Consider the following 13,808-nt stretch of genomic DNA (forward strand, 5'->3'; position numbering starts at 1 on the left):
TGTTTTTAAAATTTAAGCTATCAAAGACAGACATTTAGGAAACTGATGAAAAGAAATGGAAGGCAAAGAACAAAAATACAGATGCTCTCATGACCTCCCATGACATTTTAAAATTCAGTGCTTGCTTGTGTACTGATATCAAGAACACTTGATTAAATGACCTTGCAGAATGACTAAAACTGAATGATAAGTAATTGTGAACATCACAAGAGAACTGTAGGAAAATAATGTGATTGTCTTTATTTGGAATATGCTGATTAGCATGTTTACAGGGCATTCCAGTAGCTGTAGAGCATGTAGAGCTGTAGAGCAAACATATTTTTGGTATATACTGAACCTTAATCAAAGTGATGTATATGCAAACATGCTTGTCTATAGTATTTAGGACCCTGATTTTTAGGAAAGGTTGATGTTTTTTTCAGGCATTGAAGGGCCATGTAAATACCAAAGTACATTAATTTGGTAATCATTTAGCACCATGGTATATATGAAGGCATCATAAATGTTTTTACCACCTGATACAATCATGACACCACAGCACTTCTTTTGTAAGAGAGAATATGTGCTTCACACCTAAAAGCAACTAATAAAATAAGTGCCTGTTTTTTTTTATCCTTTAATAAATATGTCTTACTAACACCAAAAAGTGAACTTACTCCACTAGCAAGTGAGGAAACAAGAAATAAAGAAGCCAGCGTCATGAAGCTGGTCACTTCCTCTCTCAGAGCATGGGCTGGACTTGTTCGCTGTAAAAGTTTCAGATTGCCTCTGCTGGGCTCACAACAGAGAAGAACAGCGTTCATTTGTTCATTGCTAATTGTCTTCTGAGGGAGCATGTCATTTGTAAGCACTCTCCGTCAGTGGGACGAGGCCGTGGCTTGTGTGGAGCAAAGAGACCCAGCCTCTGCTCTCAGGATATTCCTCAACATCGAGGAGAAAAGCTCCAAGATCTTCTTCAACATTGGCTGTCTTTATTTGAACAACAGTGAGTTAGATGAAGCTGAAAAGGTACAGTTACATGGCAGATTCTTTTTTATGCTACTGAAGAAAACAGTGTTTAAATAAGGTATTTTTTAGACTGATATCCTCTTTGAATTATGATTTGACACTGTTTTTGCTATTTTAAAAAAGCTTGTGGCTGTAAAAAAGGAAGTAAAAGTGGTTTCACTCTTTATGGGGAAATTTATTTCTATTATACATATGAAGGCATTTGACAGAAGTATTGGCAAAGATGAGCACCTGGCTGCGGCATTTTTTCAGAGAGGAGTTACATTCTACAAAAAGGAAAGGTAAGGCCATTAATTAAAAAAAATATTTTAATGCCGTGTTCTTAGAGGAGACTACAAAACACCACATACTGTCTGTTCAGGAGAAATACATTGACACTGTTCATAATCTATATATTGACAGTGTTCATAATTGTATCTTCAGGTTTGAAGAGTCTCTTCTGGATTTCCAGCAGGCGTTCAAGCAGTTACGAGGAAATCAACTAATAGATTACAAACCTCTAGGGCTGAGATATAAACTGTATGCTTGTGAGGTAAGACCAGAAATGTGCCGTACATTGGACACTTCATGTACACAGAATCTTGTTTTTTTGTTTGTTTGTTTGTTTGACCATCATTGGTTTTATACCTAATAGTATACCTAATATACTTAAGAGTTGTGGTGTGAGTGATTGATTAATTCCACTTGATAACTTATTTCAGACGTATCAGTCCGTTCTCTGATATGGTCATTTTGTCATATGCAATTTAGGTGCTGCACAACATAGGACTAGTACAGGCTCAGTTGGGAAAATGGGAGAAAGCTCAAGAGAACCTTCTTACTGCACTAAGCTTGAGGGCAGACGCCAAGTTCAGCCATATTGACCATGCTCTGGATGCCATATTGGTATGTAACTGCTAAAAGTGTTCCACATAACATCGGTCATTGAATAATTTGCACAGTTTTTGCAGTGATATAAAAACCAATTTTAAAATCGTTAGTTTTAAATTATTATTTAATTTTAAATTCATTTTAAAATTGTTTTAAATTATTGTTACTATCTGAGGCAACAAAATCTAAGGGCATGAACTTATATGTGCTGTTGTTTTGTAACATATTGCAGTTTTCCTAATTAGAAATTGGTGAAATTTGGTGTTGCATAATTACTGTTTCTGGGTAGGTTTTGTGGGAAGTTGTGTAAGCTGCATGGGGGACAAAATTCACAAGACAGATGTCTTTTACTTAGTCACTAGTCATCCTTCTACTTCTTGTGACATTTTTGTAAGAATTTTAATGACAAATTAATATGACATTTTAAAATTGTTGCCCAAGGATACCCTTGAAAAAGAAATAAATAAACAAATCAAAAAATAAATAAACTCAAGTTATATTACACTGATGAGCATAGTGCAAACAGCATGAATTGTAGGTGCTGATTGTCTTAATGCATTGTTTTAAAACTGATCAACACCGTGATTTCCTCTTTTCAGAAGCAGAAGCTCTTTCTTTTGGTAGAGATTCGAGCTGGGCTGCTGTTCAAACCCAATAAGCACTATGTGGCAGAGCTGGAGAAAAGGGACTATCTTGGAAAAGCCAAGGTATCCCCATTATCACATCAGTACAGTGTGCAATGCTTCCGAAGAGATCCATTTTCTATTTGGCCAGTAAATCAGACAAACTGATTAAGATTAGTGTTTTGTTTTTTGTTTATAGGTTGTGTCTTCTATTGTACCTGCAGATGAGTTTTCTGGGTTTGCTCCACTTCAGCCTCAAGTAAGTAGTGTTGTTAATAAGTCAAGTAAGTAATGAAATTGTTAACATGTTAACATTAGCATAAAATAAGCGTAACAGAGAGAGGTTTGAAGATAATGTTAATGATAAGCGTATACATTAATGGTACACATTTAATGTAGGCTATATGCTCAAAACTGTTACTTTAATGACCACAAGCCATTTCTTTAATTTGTGTATTGTTAGGTTGACAATGTTCCATCTACACCAAAAGTCCCAGAAGTACTAAGGTACGTTTAGGGTCATGGACATGGAAAACACTATTTAATGCATCTTACCTTCTAACTATAGCTTAAATATGTTTGCAATTTATGGAGTTTTTGTATTGTTTTGTCCTCTTGTTTTACATAAATGTAAATGTTATAATCATCAGGGTATTTGAAGGTGAGCCACACACTGTTCTCTATGAGTTTTACCCTGAGACCAAAGAGGAGCTGGCTGTGTTGCCTGGCAACATTGTCTTCGTTCTTCAGAAAGGAGCTGACAACTGGGCATCTGTTGTTTTCAATGAGAAGGTATATTTTTGGTAGATTTAACAAGTTAATCATAAAGGAAAGTACATTGGGAACAGAAAAAATGTTCCACGTGAGAGCCGGCGTTCACTGTCAAGAGAACATTCCGATGTCCAATGCTAATGTAATCAACGTGTGTTTAAAGTACCGATAATAATGCCCTATTGTCTATTTTTTTGTTCTCTTGTTATTTCTAGCGGGGCCTTGTACCTTATAACTTCCTTGAACCCTTGGATATTGTTACAATGACGTCAAAACCAATGCAGGTACAGTAGCTGCATTTTGAACAAATATGCAGTATTTCAAACACCAGTAGGGACACAGTAACAAATCGAATATGTATCATACAATCCACATTTGATGACTTCAAGTGCACCTGGGAAAGTCATACCTCTGAGTCAGGCATTCATAATTATGATAACAATAAAATGTTTTTGTTACATAAAGTAAACCATGCAAGTTGAGTGGTTTATTTTTAGATGGATAATATCCTAACATTTGAGCTAAATTACTTTTTGTGTCCTACATTAAGAAATATCACACGTGACCTCTTATAGATTGAACCATTAAATGAAAATGATGATATACCAGCTCCACCAAGAAGAGCACCACCTAGCAGACCAGTGGGTACAGAAGGCCTGAAGACTGTGAATGCAGAGGTTCAGTATTCCCTACATACTCATGATATAATCACAGTTTATTAACAGTAAATGGATATCAACTAACATAGCTATCACACAGTGCTTACATAACGTATTGAAAGGCCAACTTTTATCAGATACAGCCTCATTATGTTTATGGCATCATGAACATATTGATTATTATTAATAAGATTATTTCTCAAGCTCTGCTGTATTCTTCACAGACTAATAACATTAGGGAATTCTCAGGCTGCATTGTGAAAGTGCACTTTCGGTTCACCATAGCAGTCAGAATTGCACATGGACAATCATATGGTGTCATTCTTCAGACGATAAGCTCTAAACTTAAGCTGCCTGCATCAACGTTAACTTTATGGTAACTATACCAATTATAACATTCCCAGCACCATATTGAAACATTTCTGGAGAGAAAAAAAAAGTTGTAATGTTCATTTTTTAGTTATGCCAAAGAAGGTGTTGATGAGAGAGTGAATCTTGAGGACTCTGAAATGGAGGCTGTGTGGAATAGTGTGAAGGATAACCGTCTTGCGCTGTGGTGTTCACTGACTGAGGTAAAATACAACACTTGACTCATCTATGCTCACACAGATTGAATTAACAGCATAATATAGCTTACTGTACACTACACTTGAAAATAGTAATATTAAATAAGACATACTGCTGTTCAGCTTTACCAGTAACTTACCCGCAACATTTCTTTTCTGGCACTTCCCAAAACTGCTGTCTGAAAGGGTAAAAGTGTGCCTCATGAGAAAGTGGTGGCTCTGTACTCTTATGACTCTTCTACCCCTGAAGACCTGGATTTCAAACAGGGGAACGTCATCACAGTTCTTTCCAAAGGTAGGAACTGAAACTGTGATACTTGTAATTTACTAATATGGGCATAAAATACAGTATGAACTATTAAGGTATTCTGAAGATTATTTCTGTTGACTTTTTGTTTCATTTTCAGTCAATGATGAGTGGCTTGAGGGTCAATGCAACGGGAAGATTGGCATATTCCCATCATCCTTTGTTAAAGCATTTAATGGGGATCAGCAATGTGAATGAATCATTCATCCAGCAGTTATGTGTTGTCCAACTAATGTGTTGATTTGATCATTTGGGAGAAACCTGCAGTATTTTAGGGCCTGTTTTTTAATTAATATTGTCAAGTTCATGCCAGAACTTGCTTCACTATCCCAGTTTGGTTGTGTGGTAGTCGTTCCACATTTCACATATTGAAGTCATATTTTTGAAGTCAGGAGAATGAGTTTTATTTTGTTTGACTATAAAGACAAACAATACAACATTAAATCACTTTTGAAATAATTTACATTTTTCTATTATTCGCTTTCTATAATTTGCTACCATTGGTAACACAATAGAACTTAACATTCTTATATTTAACAAATATTAATTTACCTTCCTTGATTTTGGCCAGTAACAGGAACACTCACCCTTTTCAATGGAATTAAAACACGTTCCCAAAAGATATTCTGTATTATCACAGACAATTACATCCTTCTCAGTATACTGATGCAATTCATATGCTGTGAGTGTGAAAGTAGTCCTTTGATGATTTCTTATGACAGTCCAATAATAAATGACTTTTATGATTTTTGAAGAGGTGTTGAAGCATCTTTATTTCCCACACCCTCCTCCTCATAAGCGATGGCAATGCCTCTCCGTCCTTCCACAGCTTTCACCACTGGCGTCTGCCCCAGTTTGGGCTCCAGTCCCTGCCAACTGCGGCCAGACAAAAATGATGCTACAAAACAAAAAGATCATGATTATATTCTGCATTTGCATGACTCAAACTTGTCAATTTCAAGCTACTAAGTTCAAGAATTCCTACTGCAACTACAGTTCAGTACGGCCTCCGACTCTATACCTGCTGTGTTTGTATTAGCCACAGTGAGAGTCTGATTTCTCGGGACGAGTGAAGAAGACTCTGATGTGCCATTTATGATCTCCGATGAGGTGGTGGAACATGTTCGCAGAGCTCCTGTGATTAGAGAGACATCTGTGGTCTCTTCCTCAATGGCAGACTGGTCTTGCTGAGGGAAGCCCACATGACTGCTTCCACCTATAATATATGTTTCCTATTAGATGCCTAGAACAATAACATTTATATATACACTTGACATCATTCAAGGCCCATATGTGACCCTGGACCACAAAACCAGTCATAAGGGTCAATTTTTTGAAATTGAGATTTATACATCATCTGAAAGCTGAATAAATACGCTTTCCATTGATGTATGGTTTGTTAGGATAGGATCATATTTGGCCGAGATACAACTAATTGAAAATCTGGAATCTGAGGGTGCAAAAAAAATCTAAATATTGAGAAAATCACCTTTAAAACTGTCCAAATGAAGTTCTTAGCAATGCATATTACTAATCAAAAATTAAGTTATGATATATTTAGGGTAGGAAATTTACAAAATATCTTCATGGAACATGATCTTCACTTAATATCCTAATGATTTTTGGCATAAAAGGAAAATCGATAATTTTGACCCATACAATGTATTTTTGGCTATTGCTACAAATATTCCCCAGCGACTTAAGACTGGTTTTGTGCTCCAGGGTCACATATTCTTAGTAGAAATATATTAAATGACACAATATTAACATCACAATACTTTTCTAGTGCTCTGTAGAATGATTTGTTGAAATGAGTCAACGACATACCAGGCAGTAAATCTCTGAAGTCTGTGACATATTCTCCAGTCCACTCTCTGTGCTTATTGCAAGCCAACTCCATCTCAAAGGGAGTCACCACAGGTCTGTAGAATTCACTTGAATCCAGCAGTGAGTTCTCTGGACAGGCAACTAGCACGTAAACGTCAATTTCCAAGAAGTTAGCGAGCTTGGGAACATTGATCTTTCCCATAGCAAACATATAGCTCTTCTTGCCTGCTTTGTGAATAATGTCTTTTAGCTGCTCTATGATGGTCAGATAGTTAGCGACACCCAGGGTGCCCACCAAAATGCCCACTACACTGGCATCTTTGGCCCGCTCGATGGCATAATAGCGTTTCATCAGTGCCTTGTTGATTTTAACCGATTCCACTCGTCCTGTGTGTGTTTCTGGATTGAATGAGCTGAAGGCACAATGGTTCCAGGTCATCATGAAGTTTGTAAGAGTCAAGCCTTCCTGGCCAATGTAAAACATACTGTAATTATCAACACTCTGCCCCGCTTTTACACTAAACTGTCTGCCAAATTTCAAAATGACTCTATCATCCTGTGAATCTATGTGATCAGTGTCCACACAGCTGTCCCGAATCAGCTCAGCACCACAGGAATGATCTGTTTTTAGAAGAGAGACCACAACATTGGGGTAGATATCACACAAAAGTGTCCTGAGATCACCTGAGGAGAGATGAGATAAACGAACTTTCATGCACACATTCATGAAAATGAGCATTATTAAACATTAGCATAGACTAAACAGTAACAATTACCTATAGCATGTGAATAGGTGACATCATACAGTACGATGACATGACTTTGGCAGTCAGGATAAAGCTCTCTAAAGGCTGCGGCACACTGCTGGACATCAATAGGTCTCTTGCCAAACACATACAGAAGGGGTAGTCTTCTGCATGGGCTGAGGCAAGATGGCCCATAATGCACTATACAGTCTGCTCTCACATGTTCTGCCGCTACCTCATCCACACAACAGCTGAAAAGGAAATAAACAGAAATCAGAGTTCTGGTTGTGCAGCCACACAAAATGAACCCGAGTCACTCAGGATAAAAACATCTGTGAAAATGTAGTGTAATGTACACGAAAACAGTTCTTACCTGCCATAGGATGTGTCTCCTAAAATGAATGTCTTGGCTTTGGTTTCCTTCTCTATTTCGGCAGAGACTCGGACGGCACCAGGCAGGAGTTCATCTGGAAACTGTAAGGCTACCTGTGATAAAAACAGACGCCTAAATAGATCGGTTGGACACTTGGTGTGAGTAAACAAGACAGAAGACTTCTAAAGATGTTGTCTTGCCTTCTTGAATTGATTACTAGTGATAAATTGACAGGTCTCGGCTATCTGATTCCCAGCATGGCTGCCCGTCGCGATGAAGGACACACTGACGGTGCGCTGAAACACTGCCTCACTGCTGCTACTGAAAGCATCTGTCATCTTCTGGCAGGAGTACTCTGGGTCTAAAGAGAATCAGAGTTATAGTTCAGTATTCCATTCTTCATACTACAGGAAAGACCAAACATATCAAAGCAATTATCCTTCCCCACAACAGCACACAATATTATATTTCACTTTGATCCAACCATAAATGTAGCTCAGAGCTGTCATTAAAGGCCCGGAATATTGACAGGTTTTACATTGGGATGACGCTGACTTTCCTAGAAGTGAATCACATTTTTATTAAAATATACAACTGCTATGTCTTCCTACCCTGAAGACAAGATTTGTTTTAACTGCAGTCAACATTCATAATTCGAATACATTCTACAGTCTAATAAGTTGCTATCGGAATATCTACAAGCAGCTAAAATTAGTTGACCGATGGATAAATTAATCTTATAACTTAATATGCGTGCAGGCAAATTACATATTATAATTAACCACAACAAAACGCAACATACCAAAATACAGAAACACATTACGTTATTTTCCACGTGAGCTAGCGGAGCACGGCACGCTCTTCTTCGTCGTTCAGCCCCTAGTTCTGACCTGCGGTCATCATTCTGCCCCTAGTGTCCTGGAGAGACTGCGAGACTGTGACAACTTCCTTATTTTGACCTCAGAATGTGCACAAACAATTCAATAATTCAAGACTAATGTTTTATTAGAATAACTGTGACTTACATTGAATCAGAACCATATTACAATAAAAATATATACACTTTTTTTTGTTCATCTTGTGCGTTTAGTTCTCACCTCTTATCAAGTTTTCAACATGAATTGAAATCATTTTGACAAATACATGTACTATATTCCTTAAATCATTACCAAAACAACCCGATGCACTTTCATTGACATCATACAACTGTTTGTCAGAGCTTTGTACACAGCTGTGTACCAATATTCAGTACAACAGCACTATTACTTGTGACATGTTTAAACATGCTGTGTATTTAAACGGCATCATTACATCACACATAAAAATGTGACATTATCTGATGCACAACATAAACAAATGCAAAGTTAATAGCTGTGTTTTAAAAAATGACCATGTGTGTTTGTTTGTTTTAAAAAAATGTGTATGTATATTTATTTGCAAGAATCTTTGATTTATAACATACCTTGCACCTTCTTTGGCATATTTGTGTACTGTATTATCTTGGGATTCATTCATCTGTTGACATTGGTTTTAATAAGAATGAACATCATGAACTACTGCAAGATGTAGCACTATGTAGGTACCATCTAGGTATGTAAATGTGATTTACTTTTTTCCTAACAGAACTTGATATAATAATGCAGGAATGAACATTTGCTCCAACAGGAGCTGTGAATACCACAGATCTTCTTATGACCCAAGGCTGATGAGACATTTTCTCAGGAAGAACAAATCTGCTGATGTTTACATCCATATCCGATAGAATCCAAGTATGACTGTGAGACACGTGAATACTGAACCTAGAAGAATTACAAAAATAAAGCATGAATCATCAAAATAAATACTGAAGTTTGAAGTCTCCTACAAACTTGTTCTTTTAATGACTTCATAAATTAATTTGTCAATAAAAGTTAATCTTGACTTCTGAATCTGTATGATTAATACAACAAGGACATTCTGTGGCTGTGTGTAAAAATATCTTTACAGAGACCAGTGGTGGAAAAATCTGAATATACTGAAATATCAATTTAAGTTACTGATAAGTCAAGTGTGCAAACAAGAAAAATTAACAAAATATTTAAAAAAAATATAACTTTTTTTTTTACCTGCCAGATATTTGATAGTATCCAGTTTATGTGACTCCAGCATAGTCTTCAGGCCCGCCACTTCTGTGTCGATTTTCATGTTAGTCTGTGTCACGTGACGATCCTGCTCAGAATGCTAAGAAAGAAAATCCAGTTTAAAAAGTTTCATACAAAAAATCAAGACGACATTATTGTCCTAAACACTGGCGTGTCTCACCATTTCTATCAATTCATTCCTGGTCCCAATAAGCTTTCTGTCAAAGTCGGCTGTCTGTACCAAGAGCAAACATCTCAATTAAAGCATCTCTATTGCCAGCAACAACTCAAATAACCAACAAATCGTTGGATTTCAGAGACGGTGAAGCTTCCAAACCTGTTCTTCTAGGGAGTCATTATTTCACTGTACTCACCAACTCCTTCACACAGCTTTTTTCTACATTCAAATCCAAAATGGCATCTGCACGCCTTTTGTTTATCACATCCTGCAGCACAAAACAAAATGGAAAATTACAATGACTATTGTACATAGTAAAGACCTATGTATAATGTATGCCTCTTTGACAAGCTCTGAATAGCAAAGCAAAACATTTTTTTCATTAAAAAGTTTTTTTCATTTACTTACAGTGAGTTGTATTCTTAGCTGTGATAGCTCAACCTTGATTTTCTGTAAAAGAATTAAGATACAGTACATAATACTTCTTCATTAGGTGAATGCACAAAGCTGTTAAAAAGTAAATTCAAAGCAATTGGCAAACAAATGGCAAACTTTTTATTTCACAACTATTATGTTATATTTATTCGAATTCACCAAGATAATATAGAAATGGCAGAAAGAAAGATTTATAAATATATACTTACATTACCACTCAAAAGTTGTTTTTTTCTTTACAGTTTTTCTCGATTGCTAACACACAGTTTATGAAACAATTCACCATTTGCTCACAACTATTAACACAATCTCAAAACTACACACCAACTAGTGAAAACTTCAAACTTCCAGGTCAAAATCAAATAGTTTAGTCAAAAACATGTTCTCTTTTGTCGGACTCAAACTTTGGCCTCAGATGACACACAAACCTGCCAAATACACAGACTACTTCACGCCCTAGAGAACACTAGTGAGATCAATTCAAAACACTGTTACAAAACATAGATTTTGGGAAACAGGAATCCTTTTGCTAGTCAATGTCTGTTACAGTATACGACATAAATAGAGGGGTGCAGATACAGTAAAATTCAGCAATAAACTTTAAGAAAAGTTTACTTTCATTCCACTACTGTAAAGAGATCTTACAGTAGATGAAAAGCATTAGAAGAGAAAAGTTCAAAGACCAAACAACTGAATATACAGTAAACACACACATGGGAATATACTGTCAGTTACTTTACAGAAATAAATAAATAATGAATGAATAAATAAATAAATAATTACTGTAAATTCATTCATTCATTCAGCATCCTCTGCCAAATTGCCTTACAGTATTGGTAGTATCCTTATTTGTTATAGCAGTTTCTAAGTCTTCTGACAAGACTTCTCTGCCTCCCCCAGACAGTCGTCTCTCAGTTCTGCACAAATACAGTACATACTTGGCTGGCTACAAATAAATCCAACAGTAATGAGTTTGAGGGTGTACAACATGTACTACAGTATCTCTCATCTGAAGTACTGCTACTATGTACTGTAATTATATTGTAAGTGTATTGTGTAAGTAGTATTGAAACCTTGTAGATGAGCCCGTAGGCCAACTTCCCTCATGGTCAGTCCATGCAGAAGAACATGGTCGTATCATCCTACGATTCTGACCTGTGTGTCATCAGTTTTGCTACTTAATGTTCACACATGGATAAATGTGTGCTGTTTGAATTCATTTTTTTGACGCTTGAGTTAATTATATTGTGTGTTTGTGTTTTCTGAATGAGAACATGGTTAAACTTGTGCAAAATGATGGTGTTTTTGTGTAGAGTTTTGCAGAAAACACTGAGCAAATTGGAACGTGTCTGGAAACAGGTGAAATGTGTTAAAAGTTTTGAGAAACGTGTCTTTGTTTCAAGAACTGTATGAATGTTTTGGAAAATTGGGCCAAATGAATCAGTTATAGTGTGTTAGCAATCGAGAAAAACTGTAATGAATACTTTTATTGAGCAAGGATGCATTAAATTGTTCAAAAGACACAATGTTACAGAAGATTTATTTCAAATAAATGCTGTTCTTTTGAACTTTATATTTACCAAAGAATCATGAAAAATTTGAAAAAAAAAAAAAAAAAATCATAATTTTTTTTTTATTATTAAGCAGCACACTTGTTTTCAAAATTGATAATAAGATCATCATATCAGAATGATTTCTGAAGGATCGTGTGACACTGAAGACTGGATTAATGGCTGCTGAAAATTCATCTTTGCAAACCCAAGAATTAAGATTTTTAAACATTTTTAACTTGTAAAAATATATCTATTTTTGATCAAATAAATGCAGCCTTCGTGAGCATGCGACCTCTTTCAAAAACTAAAGAATCTTACTGACCCTATACCTTTGAACGGTAGTGTATAATCACACTGAATACAGAAAAATTATTTTCAAGTATAGCAATGGAGTGGGTGATGATGATAATAGATCACACAACCTCACCTCATTCTCTGCTAGTAATGCTGAGAATTCACTCTTCTCCAGAATGATCATGTCCTTTTTCACAGCAGCAATATGAGACATGACTTTCTGTAACATGATTTCCTGTAAAATTGAACTAGTTAAGTAGAGTAACTGACCTCTTTGACCTGGGCTCTGATATGAGGGAAGTTGCATAGACAACAACAGAGCCATTTTTTTAATGTGTACATTAAAAACATCACACCAGAATCAACTTTGGTAATCGTTTGCCAACCATGAATCTGACAGTCGTTTACACAACAAACAAATTATTCATCAAAAGTTGAATACACAAACTAACACCTCATGAGAGCTCTGGTTCACACCTCACATTAGCTAAATCAGTAAGTGTTGGCCACAGGTCATGGTCCACTCAAACAATCAGAAAAGCATGAAAGGACAATGAAAACCTCACCTGCTGCGTTTTGGTAGCCATGTCACCGTACATAACGTCCATGTTTGAATTTGTGATATTTACCATCATATTGACGATGACCTCTGCCTGCTGAGTCACGAAACCTGAAAGGACACGGAACATTTTGATGAATCACTGAATTGGAATTAGCCAGAGTATTTAGAAACACAGACAAGAAATCTTACCACTTTCCTCAAGCAGCTGAACCATTGCATGAGTATCAAAGAATAACGTCCTATTGCCAGACTTAGTTATGTCTGATTTTTTCAGGTCATACTGTATTGTTTTAACTGAGGTACTCAACTCTGAAATAAAGACAATGAGTGAAATATGCAAATCATAGAGAACTGGTCATTAGTAAACAAATAGAATATCTGCAAACCTAGACGTGCGTATCACTTCTAATAGCAAAAAAATACATATGTGCATACATACCTCTGACCAACATGCGTGAACCTCTCAAAAGCCGAAAGAACTGCGTGTCAGACCTTAAAGAATTAGTCCTTATTCCGTTAAATCCATATCTAATCGCTGAGATTAGATGGCTGCTGTGTGCAGACATCATTCTGCTGAAGATAAGCACTTGTTTGTATATAAAGTACTAAATATGTAGAGGACATTAAAATGTTGCGGGATCGCGGCGGGGGACCTGATGTGACCGCATGATCTTGCTTTTCTCCTGTGTCCGTCCCCTAAAGTCATTACATAGAACAAAGATTCTTAAATTCCTGAGATAATTCAGGAGAATTGTATATAACCGAAACTGTAACACATTCGTGTGTTGTAGTGTAAAAAAACACTATAAAGTTTTCTAAACTTTTCTCCTTTCTCTGTGACAGATCCACCTCTGTCAAACTTCCTGTAACAGAGCGAGTAAACAATGACGTTTCTTCTTCTTCTTCTTCTTTTGGC

At 36.3% G+C, this 13,808-nt stretch overlaps 3 protein-coding genes across 8 annotated transcripts; 1 reads left to right on the top strand and 2 right to left on the bottom strand.

Moving 5' to 3' along the window:
• The first annotated feature begins 777 nt into the window (after positions 1-777).
• Positions 778-5,016, top strand: ncf2 (neutrophil cytosolic factor 2). Its single transcript, XM_016480863.1, has 14 exons — positions 778-1,008; positions 1,207-1,289; positions 1,432-1,540; positions 1,759-1,893; positions 2,478-2,585; positions 2,701-2,760; positions 2,965-3,008; positions 3,152-3,293; positions 3,488-3,556; positions 3,848-3,949; positions 4,156-4,307; positions 4,392-4,503; positions 4,684-4,792; positions 4,905-5,016. Exons 1-14 carry the CDS (start codon positions 835-837, stop codon positions 5,000-5,002), a joined length of 1,497 nt encoding a protein of 498 aa, XP_016336349.1. The 5' UTR covers positions 778-834; the 3' UTR covers positions 5,003-5,016.
• A 26-nt stretch (positions 5,017-5,042) lies between these two features.
• dph2 (diphthamide biosynthesis 2) lies at positions 5,043-9,134 on the bottom strand. Of its 6 annotated transcripts, none has more exons than XM_016480830.1 (7): positions 8,574-9,134; positions 7,951-8,111; positions 7,751-7,863; positions 7,408-7,628; positions 6,632-7,315; positions 5,826-6,020; positions 5,043-5,702 (listed from the first exon to the last, which is right to left on the bottom strand). In XM_016480830.1, exons 2-7 carry the CDS (start codon positions 8,086-8,088, stop codon positions 5,545-5,547), a joined length of 1,509 nt encoding a protein of 502 aa, XP_016336316.1. In that variant the 5' UTR covers positions 8,089-8,111; positions 8,574-9,134; the 3' UTR covers positions 5,043-5,544. The 6 variants fall into 6 exon arrangements, with proteins under 6 accessions (XP_016336316.1, XP_016336323.1, XP_016336330.1 ...); XM_016480837.1 differs by having other exon boundaries at positions 8,569-9,134; XM_016480844.1 differs by lacking the exon at positions 8,574-9,134 and adding an exon at positions 8,362-8,518.
• mcur1 (mitochondrial calcium uniporter regulator 1) lies at positions 9,127-13,774 on the bottom strand. The gene is made up of 9 exons (XM_016480876.1): positions 13,332-13,774; positions 13,082-13,201; positions 12,897-13,000; positions 12,464-12,565; positions 10,457-10,498; positions 10,245-10,316; positions 10,052-10,105; positions 9,856-9,970; positions 9,127-9,549 (listed from the first exon to the last, which is right to left on the bottom strand). The coding sequence occupies exons 1-9, from the start codon at positions 13,459-13,461 to the stop codon at positions 9,494-9,496; spliced, it is 795 nt and encodes a 264-aa protein (XP_016336362.1). The 5' UTR covers positions 13,462-13,774; the 3' UTR covers positions 9,127-9,493.
• Between the last annotated feature and the right edge of the window lie 34 nt (positions 13,775-13,808).

The sequence above is a fragment of the Sinocyclocheilus anshuiensis genome, unplaced genomic scaffold (assembly GCF_001515605.1).
Source record: "Sinocyclocheilus anshuiensis isolate Anshui unplaced genomic scaffold, SAMN03320099.WGS_v1.1 scaffold613, whole genome shotgun sequence".
NCBI classification, from domain to species: domain Eukaryota; kingdom Metazoa; phylum Chordata; class Actinopteri; order Cypriniformes; family Cyprinidae; genus Sinocyclocheilus; species Sinocyclocheilus anshuiensis.